Here is a 19,884-nt window from a genome sequence, read left to right as displayed (position 1 = left end):
GATTAAGGCCATTTTGAGAGCAAGGTAGGCCTGTTAGTGAGGTGGGTCTACAATAATCTCCAAAACTGGAGCATCACTCTCTGGTCTAGGACGCTGATAGCCATGTAAACTGCTCATGGTCTTCTGTCACCTGCTGATATATAGAAATGTTCTCTAGAATCATGAACCACATTTCAGGTCCTGCAGGTGTAAGCACAGGACAGAAAAAATGAATGAGCTAGCATGCAGAAAGTCATTAACTGATGCGTGTTGTTGCAATGTGGATGAAAACACTGAACAGAAACCTCGTTGCATATGGTTTAATGTCACTTCTTGGCACAGTGGAGGTGCCCAGACACAGGTACTTTTGGTACTGCATTTATTGATTTCTGTTGAGTTGACAAGAGCTCCAAAACTTCAATCTCTTGCTGGAGATGCTGGATGTTGCTGTCAGTTTCATGTAACACCTTATGTGGATCTTCCACAATAAAGTCGTATTTTGTGGAATGGGAGAAATACTTGTCCTCAGGGAAATAGTCTCATATTGGGATAACCAATTTAGTTAGGTGAAATTACTATATACATATAATGCAAATCACTTTATTGAGTAACTCACTACAAATGTCAAAGGAGGTGAAGAAAAAAAATTAGACAGAGGAAACCAGCAAATTCACAGAACGTATAAAAAATTGATTGATCAATTGTTTATTCCCACTTTTATAGTGTCTCTGTGCTTGTAAACCTCATTCATTCCACTTCCCTGTGATTCCTCAAAATATTGACCATGGATTACAATACAAACAAACAAATAACAATCTAATAATATTTCATAAGAATCCAAAATAATCAAAGAAGATGATTGACGAAACACTGTAATGTCCTGCACAACTACCAAAAAAATCTTTAGCTTTATTTCATTTCTCTCATTAATTGTTAGCTGTTGCATGAATACATCAAGGCCAATTCAATTATAGTCCAATGTAATTACTCATTATTTGATTATTTCCATGTGCCAATACAATATATTCCTTGTTTATGTTGTGTACAAGACAGTAGATAACAGGTCTCAGATTGATGCCATATTTCTTGACTTCCTGAATACTTCTGACACTCAATAAATCGAATTTTTTAGAGCAATACCTTAGGCTGCATATGAATTATTTGCTATTCATCTGTGGTGTGGGACTAGTCCAACATGAGGAGTCTTACACTTTCACTAATAACATCCAAGTTGGCGTTACATAAATTGCCTCACAACTGAACATCAAAAGTTCTGCCCATTTGATCTTTGTATATTTCAGAGTGCTGAAATGAGAAGATCTTCTGATGCCTGCTTTAAAGAATATTGTAACCTAAATACATATAGAACAGTTTTTGGAACTCATTTAAAAATATGCAATGTAACGTAGGATGCAGAGATTGATATCTGAGTATGTGTCATGTTGTGAAAGGATGCCATTTGGATACAATGGAAGAGTTCGAAATTTGTACTACTTTTGCACATTTGTGTGTGTCCACACACAGTATTTTCTGATTTATTATAATGTCTTTTCTCCCTTTTGTTACCTTTTCCCTTTGTCAGGGTCCCTTCTTCAGCTAGCCTGCACTTGTGCAATGATGGCACTATTTATCAGTTCTGTAACGTTGGCTGTTTAGTGCACACCAGCAACCCAAGATACGAGTTTATTACTCACGGATCATATCTGCAGGAGGGTGTCATCTATCCTGCTTCTAGTCTGTGTCTAGTTTGTCTACACCAGTAATTAAGGAATATTTTTATTAGTTTTAACTCTGAGAAGTCTTTATTTCATCTTCAGTTTTACAATGTGAATTTTATAGCCTTTTATTTTTGATTTAAGTGATAAAAAAATTATTTTATTACCTAGTAAACATTAACTTTCAGTCTGAGGAATTAGAGTGCATATGTGTCATAGTGTCAGTGTCTCTCTGGGATTCTTCAGTTGATGACTTACTACATAACATACTCAAGTATGAACCATTTTACACATAAGTTAACTGAACTGAAGACTTATTAGCAAACAAACCTTGTTACATTATTTTTAATGAAGAGGCAACATTGTATGAAGTAAAAATAGTGCTCGGCACACATCAGTAATGTGTGATATGACTGCTAGTGTTCACATATTTAAATAACCTGCAAGATTATCTCTACAAAGCAGTACACAGAAGTGATATAATTAGGAAATTGTTAGATAATGCAAAACACTTGTACACAGTCAGTACCAGATTCAAATCTGATGATGTAGTTTGAACATAGATACAGATAATAAATAAAAATAAAATAAAAGATGACATCTTATCTCACATATCAGTATGTGGAAAACTAAAATATCCAGGAGATTCTGTTTGGAGCTTTTTCAGGTGGAACAACTGAACTATGTATTATAGTGAGAAAGAAATGTGGTAGACATTGAATTATCGAAATAATTCTAAGGAACCACAAGTCAGGTACAAAAGAACTCACAGATATGCCCAACAAATGCAAAAGAAGACACTAAAAGGTATGCATTGTCATCCTTATACATACACTGTGTGACAAAGAAGAAAGGTTAGTTGTTAATGCCCTGTTAACATTGAAGTTATTAGAGATGGAGCTAATATTTGGATTGATAGGGATTAGGATGGAATCAATTCAGCTTTTTGATTGAGAAGTTGGAACTATTACAGAGAGATGCCAAGTCACCCTACATGTATATTGTACACAAGCAGGATAGAAAAGAGGTAAAATGATCCTAGTAACTAAGATTCTGTATCCCTGTCACACATCATATGATGGCTCACAGAATACAGTTTTAGATCGTTATTTACTGCTTCTTGAAAGTCTTGTTAGTCTATAATTCCTTACTAAAATAATAAATTTTTTTGTGTCATTTTGTTTCACTGAACTGTCACTTTTAGTGAATTCCACAACAGGATGTTTAGTGGTAACAGTATCAGGAATACAGCAATTACAGATGCTTCATCCAAAGCCTGAGCTTCCAGTGGGTAGGTGGCTATACATTTGGTTTAGTAATTACTTTATAAAACCCGACTACCTTCAGACATACAGATTCTATATGATTGTCTTTTTTAGTGACAGTCTAATGAAGTTGAGCCAATTATTGCAACTGCTAATTAATAACTATTATTAAAGCTTACAAGGAACACATTGTATGAATTCAGTTCCATCTGTGAAATGCTTGGTAATTATTCAGTGCAGAAAACTCTTGTAGAGTTTCACTTGGAATACAGTTAGAAAATGGAATCTTAAGTATCACAAAATACACCAGTTTAAATCAATTACCATTCATAATAATACAAATGTGAAATCTAGCTGAGAGTGAAATTATATCATTGTTCACCCAGAAAATGGAATTGTGATTGCAATATAAAAATTAATAATTACACTTTGGTTATTAAAAATCATGAGACCAGCTGACAGAAGTTCAGGTAGCATAAAAGGTTTTAGATCAGCAATGGCCAAAGTAATTTACATGGGAATGGTTTAGGATACCTATTTCTCACATCCTATGGTAAATAAATATGCTCAAGAACTTTAAGCCTAAATTAATACAATTTTCAGTCTACCACATTTAGCATCAGACAATTGTGCTCATTTAAAATGAGTATCAAAGCACACTGAATTAAATAAATGGTTTCAAAAAAATTGTTCAAATGGCTCTAAGCACTATGGGACTTAACATCAGAGGTCATCAGTAACCTAGAACTTAGAACTACTTAAACCTAACCAGCCTAAGGACATCACACACATCCATGCCCAAGGCAGGATTCGAACCTGTGACTGTGGCGGTAGCGCAGTTCCAGACTGAAGCCACAATGGCCAGCTAAATGGTTTCACAGGTCATAAAGTCTTCAGTTTTGATTATTCAGTTTATCAAAACATGAAAGGACGGACAAATAAGATTTTCTAACACCTCATATAACAGAACAGTGAATGTTTTCACCATTAACTTACTGCTCGTTCTTCTTGGCCAGGATCTTTAGTGGTGTAGCTTTTGTGAATTTTTCCAGCTATTACTCTGAAAAGGTCCTCAGGAAATTTCTCACTTTTTGCATTGTTCCAGAAGCAGTGAGCAGCTGAAGAAAATAAAAAATCAGATTATTTCACTAAATCAAGAAAAATATCCCAGTAATCTCAGTAAGCATGATTTATTAATTAAGAACATTGTCAAAATGTTACATCCATGACCATGATCATCATCAGCAGCAGCAGCAGCTGACGCCGCTGCCATCACACATGCCACCATCAGAAACCATTAAGTATTTTCATAACAAAATTTAAAGTTCTTGCTTGTTACAAAATGATTTTACATAAATGTTTAAATGCATACAGGTTAGTAACAATAATTCACACTTATGTAAACAAACAGCTGCACTAGGAATGACAGAGAAATAAAAGAAAATGGAGGAAAACAATGGGTAAGTAGGATGCAGGCTCAAGAGACTGTAGGGGGGGGGGGGGGGGGGCAGGGGGGGAGATGGAAAGTGAGAAAACAGGATAAAAATGGCAGATACAGTGGAAATGACAAACAATGGGAAAGTGGGCAAATAACGAGTAAGAACAATAAAATCAAACATTTAAAGTAAATGCTAAATTAAAATACATAGATAAGACACATCTATACTGCAGGAAAAGTAGAGTTATACCAAATCCTGGTGGAGAACAGGCACAAAAAGTGTAAGAAGTACAGTGTGGAAAATAATTCATACTAAAAATAAGAAAATATTAGAATCACCAATACGTACCTGATAGTACAAATGTAAGTGAAATCAAAGAACCTCCACAAATGTTTGCGTAAATATCTCCTACATTTTTATATATTCCCACATGCCATGGAAATTCTCCACCTTTTACAGTTGTACCATGAGCTAGAAGAGGTGTATTTCCAGACCGGTCCTTTCCACATGCTAAACATAGAAATTATGCATATTAAAAAGTAGAAGAAATTGTATATAATTTTCCACATGATTTGAAGCTAATTACAATTTCATTTTTCTGAATATCCATTTATATCCATTAGAAGTTTGTGGTGATGTTCCTTAGTTTTTATAACAATACTAATATTTAGTTTTGTAGTAATGGTTAGTCTGTGCATTTTTTTTAAATTCTGAAAGCTTCCTTCTATAACCATAAAAAAAAATTAATTTCATACTACCAAACATGGTAATTTGATAAGTCAATGGAAAAGTGCTACAAAACAATTGACTACAAGAAAAAGTGCTGGGAGGGGATGGGCAAGCAGGAGAGGGAAGTGAGGGGCAATAATACATAAGATCAGCAAATATTAGAAAAGGGAAAAAGAACTTTAGTCTTATAAACAGGGTGCTGACTACATCACGCTGTCTCTTTGGTCATGTTTATCTGCATGACTGTATTTCTCTTCACCCCCACCTTCCTCACAGCATCTTCCAGATGTGTGACAAGGGCAGTGGTGGATACATATGGGGGCACGCAGGGCACCTCCCACCCCCCTTGCGGAGCTGCCCACATTGCCACTCGCACTGCCCCTGCCAGTCAGCCTGCACGCTATTCGATCATTTCTTTTGTCAGTTGACTCGTTTGAATCGACTTATCGAGTAGTTGTACTTTCTTACGTAGCAAGTGTGTCCACGTCACTGTTTTTATACATTTCTGTCTGGCACATAGATAGCTAATACATATCTACGAGAAAAGCTGTGGCCATTCTAGTGATCTTGATATCATAAGATGGCACTGTCCTGTATATGTGTATAATCAGTTTCAATAAACCTTTCTTGAACTTTGCATGTGACTTGATTATTTTTTATTACGGTAAATGTGAAGGTAGCTCAAGACATCTTTAGTGCCCCCTCCTTGACGTTTTTCTATATCCACCACTGAACAAGGGCATGGAAAGTTTTGCTCATTCTTGTTATATTTCGTTTTTATGGAATATAACATATAAAATAAATATGAATAAACAGTAAAACACCACACAATTGAAAGTATTTCTAGAGTGACTCTCTGACAAAAAAGGTGAAGCATCCAGAGGGGAAGGAGGAAACATAATGAAACTTGTAAAGTTATTTCAGTGATTAGAAAAGCAAACCAAATTTACAACGAACTTGGAAGTATGAACGCCCTTATTATTATGATGTTGCACCCTATCTGGCATTGAAGCAAATACTGATTTGGTCATAAACTGCTATATCCTCTCCTGAAGCAAGCTCATCCACAACTGTTGTCGCTGGTCCTCAATATCCTGCATATTGGTACTGGCACTGGTGCAGAGCTGATGTCAAAGCTGGTGCCAGACATTTCCCATCAGAGACAGACCTGGGAATCTTGCTGGTCAGGGGAGTACCACAACAGTTTGCAGACAGTTCACAAAGACATGTGCCATGTGTGGAAGAGCACCGTCCGATTGAAAAATGGCAACACAATGCTGTTGCATGAGGGGTAGCACACAATGACTTACAATGTCTATGATGTTGCGTTGTGCCACGAGAGTACTACCAGCCGTCCCCTGATGTCATTTCTGAGTGTGCCCCAATACTGTGACACCACGAGTGACACCATTGTACTTCTCCCAAACATTGGAAGGATGGGACCCCTGCCCAGGTCGCCATCATATTCGCCGATGATGATCGTCTGGGATAGTGTGATGAGGCAGCTTAGAAATTCTGATAGTTGTTGGTAACACCATCTCATATAGGTGCACAGCACCTCTGTGACCTTCACACTGATCACTCAACATCTGATGCTGTTCGTGTCCATTATATACACTATCTGCCCTGGCAACAACACTAAACACAAACAACACTAATCTGTTGTAGTGGCTGCTCTACTTGTCACATTAAACTCTAAGTTCAGTCAAAAATCTAGGAAAAGACAGATTGCTACTTTCCATAAAGAAGACACATCAAGCTGCAGGCAGGCACAATTCAAACATAATTGTGCCTGTCTGTAACTTGACATGTCATCTTTACAATAAGTAACAATCTGTCTTTTCCTGCATTGCTGATATTCATATCTGGAATTTCACATCAGACCAGGTCTTCTAGGTGCTCCATTGTTTTTTCTGTGGTATCTGGAAAGAACTTTCAAAAACTACTTCACCAACATAACATGCATACAACTTGTTCAATAGGAACAATAATAACACTGCAAACCAACATTCCACTACCAGGAAAAAAGGGTAAATAAATGTTTACCATACTGGTTTAAAAAGTTCTCAGTTTACTTGCCACCTCAAATTCAGATACAACCCCAAGCTTCTGATGATTGTCTACATTAGTGTCATTGGGGGCTACGTCTGTCACGAAACTAGCAAGGCTTCCATTTTAATGCCCATATGATGGCATCTAATTGGCTAGCTTATGCCATTATGACATCACGGAAATGGTGTGTACTGAGAAGGCACTCTCTACATCCATAGATTATGTTTGTGTTCTCTATCCAGTGTTGCTTGCAGCACCATCCCTTGCATTTGGTGGTGAACTGTGAGAATTTTCCTCTGTGCTCTTTCTTTCTCAAATGCATGCTTCTGTGTTAGGTGTATCTATTCAAGTTGTTTACCCATAGTCTACTTTCAGCTGCTTGCCCAATCACATGGTCCCAATAGTTTGAAACATGAGCAAGAAACCTAATTAGTTCAAACAAAGCCTTAAATTTATTTAACAGGCTGTGCTTAACCACTGCCAATTTTCGTAAATTCATACAGTAAAGGTGATGGTGATGCTCAACACAGTGATTAGCAACAGTCTGTACAACCTGAACCACATAACTAATGCCACTATCATGATGAATATTATAAATCCTTCGTACTACCTGTCTGATATTATCTTTAATGGGTCCCAACAGATCTTTAATTTTCCCAGGTGGGTATAAAAGACTTGCCTGATTCCTTGCCTGTTTAGGATGCTACCTGTCTTACTGGTTGTTGCACCACAGAATGCAAGTCTTGCTATGTGTTGCTCCCGCTGCCTCAGTTGAATGGTTTACTCAATATCATGGTTTGCTCTATATCATGGTTTACTTAATATCATGAATAGCATTTCTTCTTAACACCATTATCAGATGGTTAATCTCAGAGCTTGCATGGCCCTTGTCAGAAATAGTCCTGGCTGTGTGTACCAGAGCATTCAGCCTAGCTCTTTTCTGAGCTGGAAAGTGAAAGCTATACCCTTGTAATACAGGACAGAATGCCTTTGTTTTCTGTACATGTAATGACTGAGTCATCCATTTGATTTCTGTTTGACCAACACATCTAAGAAAGTTAACTTCCCACTGTAAATCTTATGTTAGGATGTATACCATTCATATGGTGATACTGAAAATGTGTTGTCAATGTACGGAAAAGAGTAGAATGGACAGAAGGGAGCACTTAACATTGCTTGTTCTTCAAAATCCTCCATGAAAAATTCAGCTATGACTGGTGAAATTGGTGAAATCATGGCTGTTTGATCTGCCATTTCATAATAATTTTAACCATACAAAAAAAAGTGCTTGTCACAGTGTGCTCAACTAAATTCAAAATTTCAGGGAAGCATGCCACTGGTGCTACCATAAAAAGAGAGATCATGTCAAGGCTAGCCAAGATTTCAATTGAGTGTCTATCCTGATCTGTTTTATAACACCAACAAATATTTCTGAGTTTGTAGTATGGCGTCTGCAGTGGCAAACTATAGGTGCCAGTAATTTAATTATGTTTTCTGCCTGTGATATTAAGTTACCACCATGGAGGAAAACAAGATGCAACACTGTTAAACTCAGCCAGGGTGATCAACACATAGTGCAGATTGCATTCTGCTGTGCAACACCTAGTAAGAGGGGTAAAATGCAGCAACTAATAAGGTAGGTAGAATCCTAAACAGGCAAGGAATTGGTTCAATGTTGTAGCCACCCAGTAAAATTATAGAAATGTAGTGACCCATTAAAGATAATCTCAGCCTGAAAGTACCAGGAATTTATAATATTCCTTGTGAGTGTGGCAGCAGTTATAGGGGCCAGTCTGTAAGAATTACCATTGATCACTGTGTTCATCAGTATCACCTCAAAGACAGGAATTTCAAAAATTCAGCAGTAGCTGGGCACAGGCTATTAACAAACACAGGCTTTTGTTTGGATTAGAGAGAATCTTGCTCACACATCAAGTTATTGGGACTCTGTGATTGGGGAGGCAGTTGAAGTTAGACTATATGAGAACAACTTTAATGTACACCCAGCTATGCACTTAGCAACGCATGGAGAAGTGAGTGATGGCAGTGCAAGTGACACTGGATAGAGTGTGCAAATGTAATCTGTGGATGTAGTGGGCACCACCTCTGTGTGTACCATTTTCATGATATCATGATGCAATCCAGGCCCACAGATCTTGTCCTCTGTGCACAAAAGTGGAAGCTGTGCAAATTTAATGGCAGTCAGACAAATCCCATGATGATGGTAATGGTTATGATGTAGACAGTCATCAAAAGCCTGGGATATTATCTGAATTTGATGCACCAAGTAAGCCAAGAACTTCTTATCTAAGGACTCTGTTGCAAAAGACATTGTAACCACATCTGTCATACTGCAGCAAATATAAGTAAACATGTAACTTGGGTATGGTTCATGTATCTAATATTATGACCACCATATCAGTTCTCTAAATGTTGACCTTGAGCACCAAGATTTCCATGAAGTGATTCCAGACAGACAGTAATCCTCAATAAATTTCATCTGGGCTTATTACAGCACAGGACTGTCTTAATTGGCATTAATTGTCTTTGGGAGTCTGTGTTTCCTGGTAGACTCATTGTTTTAAGTTTTCCCACACACAGAAGTCCAGAGATATTAAATCTTGTGAGTGTGTAGAGCATTTTTCCATTTTGTGTTTCACAAACAACTGATCCAACAAGCCCCAAATATTTTGTTAAGGCCTGTAATTATCTGTGCAAAATGGGTGGGACATCCATCATGTCAGTACAACATCAATTTGTTTATGGCCAATGGGATGTCTTTCAAAAACTACAGATGTGTATCTGTTATTAACTGAAGATATTATGGAAATTCAGAGTCCTGTCAATAAAAACAAGGATAAACGATACAATTGTTGAAAAGCCCATGCCTGTGTTGATAGGCCAATTTTACTATTTACTCATTTCTCTCAGCCTGCATGGATTTTCAACTGTCCAGTAGTGCATACTGCAAAGATTAAGTCACCCATGGTTCTTTAGTGAAGATTCATTAATAAATCTTACATAGAAATGTGCATCATAGGCACTGTTTGGAGAACTTTAACTGATTTTGAAAGTCATTGCCACCAAGTTGTTAATGGAGAAAAATGTGGAAAGGATGAAGTGCCCTGCAATGCAATATTTACAGAACAATCTTTCATCTGGTTACACTCCCACACATGAGCTGCCTCATAGTGAAATAAGGTTGCTTGTTACTACTATTCAAATGTTGGATGCCTTCTTTCATCAATTGATGTTCTGTTTGAGTGGAAAATTTTATTCTTCACACTGACATTTTCTCAGATTTCTTTAACAGTATTTGCAAAGGTAGATCATGAGAGCTCAATATGATCAGGATGCTTTTTGGAATACAACTGCGCTGTTGCTCTAACTGTTTGGTAACATTTACCATAACGAGACATCTTATATACTTTATTGACTGAAGTTATGAAAGCCTGAATAGCTTCAGGAGTGACTTTTCTGATCACTATGACAGCAGAGCACTTGACTGATGGGCTTGAAATACAGAAAGAAATGTACCTGAGTCACTTGCCTGCTTACATTTGGTACAGAATAACAGATGTCTGTGGGACCTCCTCTCCTGAGGGTGGAATACTGTTTGCAGTGATGTTATCTTGTTACTGTTTGACTTAGCTCCACCAGTTACTGTTTAAGTTCTTTTGTAATGCTCTTTCCAATGCAACAGTAAAAAGAGTACATAGTTCCATTAGCAAGGTTGGCGTTACATTGGTAGCCATTAATGTTAAAAATTACATTGCAAATCAGAAAATCTGCCACAATGTCCACTATTGCTTAGCTAAAATTGCACCTTAATGTATTTACTTGTGGATATAGTCTGTCCTGGCTGCCTCACCTTATCAAACATGAAACTGAATACAGTGTCCATAACTTCCTGAAATACAGGCTCCTTCTTCAAGTTAAAAAGAGGAAATAACTGGTGGAGGTTTGAAAGGTTAACCCTCAAGATGGCTTAGCCCAGAGTGGATGACAAAGTACACAATGCCAGCTACGAGGTTATTACAACATGCTTTCTGTCAAACTCATTTAAATCAGCAACATTTCCTCATTCTCAGTACATTACGTTAAACAATTTATTTCTTTTTATACTATACCTACTCTTACTCTGTTCTTAGATATGAGTTTCAAAAAAAATGAAAAGCACAAAGCTTGTACTACATTTTTAAATAACAAAAAAGGACCATAATAATAATAATTATAAGTAGTAGTCATGCAAAACCACATCAACCAAGCCTAATCCTGCCAGCAATACCTTCTCTCCATCCACAAAATTCTCCTGCTGTGTAAACCCAAATTCTTGGAACCCATAACACACACTGAAACTCTTGCCCTGCAGGAATTTGAGCAACATGCACAACGCCACCTCAGAAAGCTCTCCATTCTGCTCACTTCCTACTACCGCCTTGGAGTACCACTATCTACCACTTCTACAACAACCTCCAAAACTTCTTACCACCACCTCACAGAACCCAAAACCTAATCAGACCCGCAGCACAGTCATGAACCTTTCCTCCAGAAGCCTTAGTCCGACAGAAATATCAGTCCTTTCCAAAGGCCTCACCCTTTGCCCCACTCCCAAATTCAACCATGCAGGACTAGTTAAAGACCTTCTCTCCTTCTCCCAGTCCCTACTTTTTCGCCACCAACCCAACCAATGAGACTCAACCAAAGACCAATATTGAACCTTGCCTAACTCAGTTCACTTCTGGCATCCAACCGTGATCCACCCCCACTGCCTACAAACCACCCCCTGTTAACTCGCCAGAATTTCTTATCCTCGACCCTTGCCTCATCATCATTTCCCAAATCCCTCAACATGCATACTAACCTTACATCTGCAGAAAGAACTGTGGTCCACCATCTAAAAACTGATCCTGCAGACAAAGACTCCACCATCATTGTTTTGAACCGTAAGGATTACATGAGAGAAGGACTCCGTCAGCTGTCAGATACTTCCACCTACAAACCATGCCACAGTGATCCCATTCCAGCAATCCAGCAGGATCTCCAGTCACTACTCAACTCCTTAGGCCCATCCCAGAACCTCTCCACAGAGTCCATCTCTCTACCCACCCCTACCACTCCCAGCACGCCCACCTTCTACATGCTCCCTAAAGTTCATAAACCCAACCACCCAGGACATCTCATTGTGGCCGGTTACTGTGCCCCTACTGAGAGAATCTCTGCTCTTGTAGACCAAAACCTTCAACCTATTATCCGGAACCTATCCTCCTATATAAAAGATACCAACCATTTCCTCGACCAACTCTCCACAGTACCTTTCCCTTTACCACACGGCACCCTGCTCGTCACTATTGATGCCACCTCCCTGTACACTAACATTCCTAATGCCCATGGCCTTACTGCTATCAAACACTACCTTTCCAGATGCCCTATGGATTCCACACCAACAACCTCCTTCCTAGTCTCCATGACCAACTATATCGTCACCCACAATTACATCTCCTTTGAAGCCACTACCTACAAACAAATCCACGGTACAGCTATGGGCACCTGCATGGCACCATCCTATGCTAACCTATTCATGGACCATCTACAGGAATCCTTCCTAAAAACCAAGAATCCTAAACCTCTCACCTAATTCAGATTCATTGATGACATCTTTGCTATCTGGATTGAAGGTGAGGACACCTTATTCACATTCCTCCAGAACCTCAACAACTTCTCCCCCATTTGCTTCACCTGGTCCTACTCAACCCAACAAGCCACCTTCCCAGATATTGACCTCCACCTCAGATATGGCTACATCAGTACCTCCGTCCAAATCAAACCTACTAAACATCAGCAATACCTCTACTTCGACAGCTGCCACCCATTCCATACCAAGAAGTCCCTTCCGTACAGCCTAGCCACCCATGGTTGTCACATCTGCAGTGACAAGCAGTCCTTCTCTAAATATACCGAGGGTCTCACTGAAGCCTTCACTGACCATAATTATCCTCCCATCCTTGTACAAAAACAAATCTCCTGTGCCTTATCTTTTCAATCTCCTACCACCTCCCAAAGTCCCACATTCCGGCCCCAGAGGAGCATTCCCCTTGTAACTCAGTACCATCCAGGACTGGAGCAACTGAATTACATTCTCTGCCAGGGTTTCGATTACCTCTCACTGTGCCCTGAAATAAGAAATGTCCTACCCACCATCCCACACACACACACACACACACACACACACACACACACACACACACACACACACACACACACACACACACACACGTCTGCAGTCTCAGAGAACTGAAACTACACTGCGAGCAGCAGCACCAGTGCATGATGGGAGTGGTCACTGGGTGGGGGTAAGGAGCCTTAATGGCTGAAATCTATGAGTGTGTAAATCTTTTTATTGTTTCTATCGTGATTCAACATCTCCGCTATATTAATTACTTTTATAATAGAGGGAAACATTCCACGTAGGAAAAATATATCCAATACCTGAATGCTCGAGGTATTGTAACGAGTGTACAGACCTCCGATTAGTCAGTCTGCATTAGTCTGAATTTGTCTGTACCAGTCTATAGTCAAGTTTCAGTCTGTGCCTAATAAGATTATCATATTCCTGTACATAGCCCTGAAGATAGATGTAGATGTAGATGTGACTTACCAAATGAAAGTGCTGGCAGGTCGACAGACACACAAACAAACAGAAACATACACACAAAATTCAAGCATTCGCAACAAACTGTTGCCTCATCAGGAAAGAGGGAAGGAGAGGGAAAGACAAAAGGATGTGGGTATTAAGGGAGAGGGTAAGGAGTCATTCCAATCCTGGGAGCGGAAAGACTTACCTTAGGGGGAAAAAAGGACGGGTATACACTCGCACACACACACATATCCATCCACTCATATACAGACACAAGCTTGTTGTTCTACATTAAAACAGATAGCAGTTGCTAACAATTATAATTCTGTTGTGTACATAGTTCTGCGTAGTTAGCCCGTACACAACTTTCCCACTAGAGCATGCCCCGCTAAGCACAACAGCGCAGGCGCAGTGGTCGTCCATCTCCGCACTACGAGATGGTGCTGTCATAGTGACGGACCAAATTCTGCTTCCGCCAATCCACGTATTAATATGTAACGCAGCCAGTGATATTGCTGCTAACGTAGAACCTTTTCTCCTCGCAGATCACACTCACGCAGTGATACCTGAATGCTCGAGGTATTGTAACGAGTGTACAGACCTCCGATTAGTCAGTCTGCATTAGTCTGAATTTGTCTGTACCAGTCTATAGTCAAGTTTCAGTCTGTGCCTAATAAGATTATCATATTCCTGTACATAGCCCTGAAGATAAATGTATAGACACTTTGTCAAGTATCAGAGATATGTGAGAATAAGATTAATGTACCAATACCAAAGGAACTTCAGATTGTCAGTTGTAAATAGCATCCAGAATCAAGTTAAGTAAGGTTTATGATTTTTATTATTTTAATAAATGTGTGTGAAAATTAATCAAGTTCTGTTTAAAGTTGGCCCCATCAATCTGCTACTCTAAGCATGCAAGTGGCATTTCTATCATCTGACCTAACAGCAGAAGATAAACACGCCACGATAAGACCACGAGACATATTGCTGACACTCGCCTACTTCGTTAGAGTGACAAGTCAAATAATCTGATGGTGTGTGTACCGAATGTCTTACAGTACGCACACCACAAAGTCCCATCAGGTTGATCTGTTATATCAATAATTACATGAGACAAATGGTGCTGTTATAAATTCCAAGAAGAGATTTACAAAAATGACATACATGGGACCTATTTCAGATAAAATAAATAAATTATTTAAGAATACAAGTGTGACAATAGCATTTAAAACTAATAACCCCCTACAGATGAAACTGAAACACCAAAAGTCAGGCGTTTACAAAATAATATGTAAGGACTGTGAGAAACAGTATATTGGCCAAACTGGCCGTAACTTTTTAACACGTTTTAAAAAACATACTACTGGTTCTGCATGTACCAAATCAATATTTGATCAACATCTTGATGGATACAATCATTCTGAGGGTTGCATTTCTAACAATTTGAAAATATTACATACTGTGCCAAAAGGACCACTGCTAAATACTTTAGAGGAAATTGAAATATTTTCACTTCACAAAAGTAATCCATTATCTGTTTTAAACGAGCAACTTCAATTCAAAGACAAACATTTCTTTGAGCTTTTCGATGATCTGCTTTAGAATGTTTACTCTTCTGTCCTTTGTTTTTTTTTTTAAATTATTAAGACTTTTAGGAAATATTTTTATCTTTACATCGTAATTTTATTTCAACAAACATTATTTTATGACTGGCTACCTGTTTTAGAATTTTTGCTTACATGCTTTTAGACTGCATATTGCTAATTCACATCCTTTTATTTTTGACACTATGGCTCATAGTAGTATAATTTAAAATTCCATCCATTTTCATTATTTTTATTTGTTTATAAGACTGGCATATAACTTAAGGAATAGCAATGCCTTTTAAAAATTGCCACATTTAATTTACATACGAACTTCATAGACAATATTTCATATATATGGACAACTACTTCGTATTGTATTTGTGCAGCATGTAGTATACATGTCAGCCTATTCATTGAAAATCATTTCAATAAAGACATGTTGCTGCTCAATAATACATTGCCTGACATGACAGTCTTTGCCATTCCACTTTCGCAAGAACTTCATTAGAAAGAAGCCTGCTGCCACATCTTTGCACTGGCGTTTGTCCTCATCAAGGCAACCACTAGTTCACCTATCAACTTTACAACAACTTCAGTGGAAAGAAGCCTGCTGCCTCATCTTTGGAACGGCGTCCAACTTCACCAGGGCAACCAGTGGTTCCAAATGGTTCACTAACAGGCCTTGAGAGGGCAACCCATGTACTGCCAAACCAAAGTTCATTTATCCTACATATTTAAATATTTATTAATTGATAATAGCTGTTTAATAAGCTAAGTTTAGTATTATTTTAATCCTTGACAATGTTCTTTTAACTAAGAAATTTTAAAGTGTTATTCGACTTATAACTCACTGGTTAGTAATGACATCATGCCGTCAGAAGTGGGCAGAGCCTCCATTATATATAGTAAGACATGCACTGGTTTCTCCAGTAGTGATTCTCCAACAGAAAGAGGTTCCTACTCAATGGTAATTCATCGTTTTATTAGTTTATAACTTTATGTATTTTCTTTAATGTATGTAGCCCTCTAATTAAAGCTTTGTATACAACTTGTAGGTCTGAATATGACCACAGAAGTGGTCGAAACTGGTCACCTTGATAAATAAATCGTGATCAAGACTGTTTTTAATAGTAAATATCTCTGCTGAATGGTGAGCAGCAACATTCCTTCTCTGGTATTGCTACATTCCATCCAGATTTTCCATTGTTAGACTTCATAAGTAAAGCATACTACAAAATTAAAGATTGCTTAGAGGACTTAGAGTCATGGTGAATAATGAAAGGGGAAGGCTACAACACCCTGTCACATTACTGATCAAAATGCAATTCTTTTACAAACATGTCCCCAGCTCTATAGTGTATGACAGTAATGTCTGTCATTTTTGTAAACTCAGCATCTGACTCACTCATGGGGCATAGAAGCATGTTAAGGACCTGGAGTCACCTTTCCAAATAGATGCAAGTTCTTGCCTCAAGAGTCACCAGTGGTGCCCAAAGTGTGTGTATCTTTTATAATATAAATTATTGTATGAGCATTCTGTCTCAGTTCTGTTTAGTACAAAACCAAAGTGATCAAAACTTGGCAGTATATATGATTCACTTTGATCTTTAACTTTCTTGTCACAAAAATTATCTCGGAGTTCATAAGCAACTCATGCAAAAATCTTGTATGTGGTCCCCTTTCCAGATTTTTTCATACAGTAACTGTGTTTACACAAAAAATATGGTGTTTCATGCCCACCCCAATGACTTAAAAAATTAATAATATAACCTTATGTGTTGATTTCATTCCATGTTCCACAAACAGTCAGAAATGACTACTCATTAGCACCTGCATGTGTTTACATTACTTGGGACAGTTTGTTGTATTAGAGATTATCAATAAACAGAAACTAAGAGACTATTTTCAGAGCTTTTTATAATTGAACATAAGAAATTTTTCTATGGTATGATTTCTTATTTGTTTTTAAGTGTTTCGATTTCAAACATTCTAGGCCAGCTGTGAGACCATCTATATGCATTTAGCACAACACATCAACAAGGAAAGTGTTTGAGCTCTTGAAGTGGTTATTTCTGTTGACTGCTCGCTTGTACCACTTTCTGACTTCTACCCTGTGGTTATAGAAATGATGTCTGGAAGTGACTTGTGAAGTGTGTATTCAACATATTTTGATTCTTCTACAATGTTAGGATGATTAGTTTAGTTTCACCCATTTACAAGCTTGAACATCAGTGAAACAGTGATAGAAAGTATATCACTGTATTAAAAAACTCTTAAATGAGGAACTGCTTATTTTCTCTTTTTCCTCCTGTTTTGGCATGACCTTCATCATTTGCTTGGTTTAAGTTTTCAATGTACAGGGAAATTTGGTGGGGGGCAGAGGGGTGGGAGACAAGAATTTTCTAGCAGTTTCTGACACAGTACACTATGTTCTGACTGTGGAAGTTTTGTTGATCTCAATCACAACTCTTTTTAGAAATGTGTAACAAGCTAATACTCTTGACTTTCAGTCTTCCAAAATCTCTTTAACACAAACTGGACAATAATCTACTTTTTAGCACCCTACAAGAGTTAATAATTAACCACAATGCATACTTTCAATATTTCATGCCTTATTTCATACATATTTAACAAGGGAATAATGTTCTGATGTGAAACATAACATAGTATCCTTATCACCTTCATTCATTATTACCAGAAGAAGAGGGAAAATGATTTTTATTAAAGAGGAATCAATAGGAGAAGAAAATTATGCAAGGCTTCAGCACATGATGAATGAGAAGGTTGAAAAGAGATCTGCTATAACTAGGGAGAGCATTTTTTCCTAGAGACAATGAGGTTGCACTGAAAACTACACTCTTTTGTTGAAGATGATCTGGAAAAATACATAATACATCAACAAGATGTTCCAGGTAATTGTCCCAAAGTTAAAGGAATTTTGGATTTTAGTACACAAAGAAAATCCAAATGTGTGATGTTTAAATATTTGGAAATATAATGTCCTGCAATTCCAAAGTCAATTAGTTTATCAAAACTGGATGCACTTCTCAGTAAATATTGATTCACAATCTTTATTTCTAGAAAAAAAATTCTTATTTGTCTACTGATTGCTGTTTATTATTTTATGATCACTGTATTCAGCCACTGTCACCATTTTCTGGTCATATTTGTAGTTACACAATGACCCATCTCACAGAAACACTTATGGTTTCACTGTCATAAAAATTATTAGCTTATAAATAATTTAAGAGCAAAAGTAGCAGATGTTCAAACAGTGGAGGAGCTGAGATGCCAACGTATACATAACAAGTCTGAATACTTGCCAGCAGTCAGACAAACACTTAGATGAGGTAGAGTGCCTACTCCGTTTTTTGTGGTCGAAGGCATATCAGGGGCCGAAATTCGTCAAAGACTTTTGGTACAGTACGGGAACAGTGTTTTGCCACAACACTGTGTCTATGAATGGATTGAAAAATTCTGATGTAGTCGCACAAGTGTTATGGATGATAAAGGAGCCAGACAACCGTTTACCGCCACAAATGAAGAAATTGTTGAGCATTCATGTGAAATGATTCTCTTAGGCAGACAATTAACTACTGATGAAGTGGCACATCATCTGCAAATTAGCCAGAGTTCTGTCTACAGGATCATTCACAGCAGACTTGGATTTCATAAAGTTTGTGCAAGATGGGTTCCAAAACAACTGACAGTTGCTTAAACAAATCTGCTTGGACATCTGCAAAAAAGATTTGGATCATTATGGTAATGAAGGGGACAACTTCTTAGACAGGATCATTACTGGTGATGAAACATTGATCCATCATTATGAGCTGGAGAGTAAAGGCAGAGTATGGAATGGAAACATCCAAATTTGCCATGCAAGAAAAAGTTCAAGACCCAACCATCCACAGGAAAACTGATGCTTAAGGTTTTTTGGGATACACAAGGTCCAGTACTGGAACATTATGGGGAAAGGGGCACAACAATAAACAGTGTATGTTCCACTGAGATGCTTACTGCTAGGCTAAAGCCTGCAATTTGAAGCAAACACCGAGGATTGCTGTCAAAAGTGTTGTGATGTTGCTCAACAATGCCCGTCCACATACTGCAGCCCACACTACTGAAATGCTCCAGAAAGTCAAATTTGAAGTACTGGATCATCCTCCATATAGTCCTGATCTTGCCCCTTCTGACTACTACTTGTTTGGTCCACTCAAACAGGCATTAAGGGGCCATCGATTTACCTCAGGTGAAGCAGTGAAAGTAGCGGTGCATTCCTGGCTTGCAGCTTAACTGAGAACCTTCTTTTATGAGGGCATCAGGAAGCTTGTACAATGATGGACCAAGTGCGTTGAAACACAAGGAGACTATGTCAAAAAATGTTCTAGTAAGTTTCCTATTTGATTACAATAAAGTTTTATAACTACTTTGTGGATAATAATTGACTTGCCCTCGTATATCTGGCAATAACAGCGTAAT

The 19,884-nt window shown here is 38.0% G+C and overlaps 1 protein-coding gene across 1 annotated transcript in view; it reads right to left on the bottom strand.

The window, feature by feature from the left end:
- Positions 1–19,884, bottom strand: part of LOC126199052 (modular serine protease-like) — a 310,593-nt gene that overhangs the window by 106,266 nt on the left and 184,443 nt on the right. Inside the window, exons 8-9 of the mRNA XM_049935760.1 lie at positions 4,747–4,908; positions 3,956–4,077 (exon numbers count right to left, since the gene is read on the bottom strand). Of these exons, the coding sequence (XP_049791717.1) occupies positions 3,956–4,077; positions 4,747–4,908 (284 nt within the window). The remainder of the gene's footprint in view (positions 1–3,955; positions 4,078–4,746; positions 4,909–19,884) is intronic.

This window comes from Schistocerca nitens, chromosome 8 (assembly GCF_023898315.1).
Source record: "Schistocerca nitens isolate TAMUIC-IGC-003100 chromosome 8, iqSchNite1.1, whole genome shotgun sequence".
Taxonomy (NCBI): domain Eukaryota; kingdom Metazoa; phylum Arthropoda; class Insecta; order Orthoptera; family Acrididae; genus Schistocerca; species Schistocerca nitens.
Note: the sequence above shows the minus strand (reverse complement) of the source record. Positions and strands in the feature narration are given on the sequence as shown.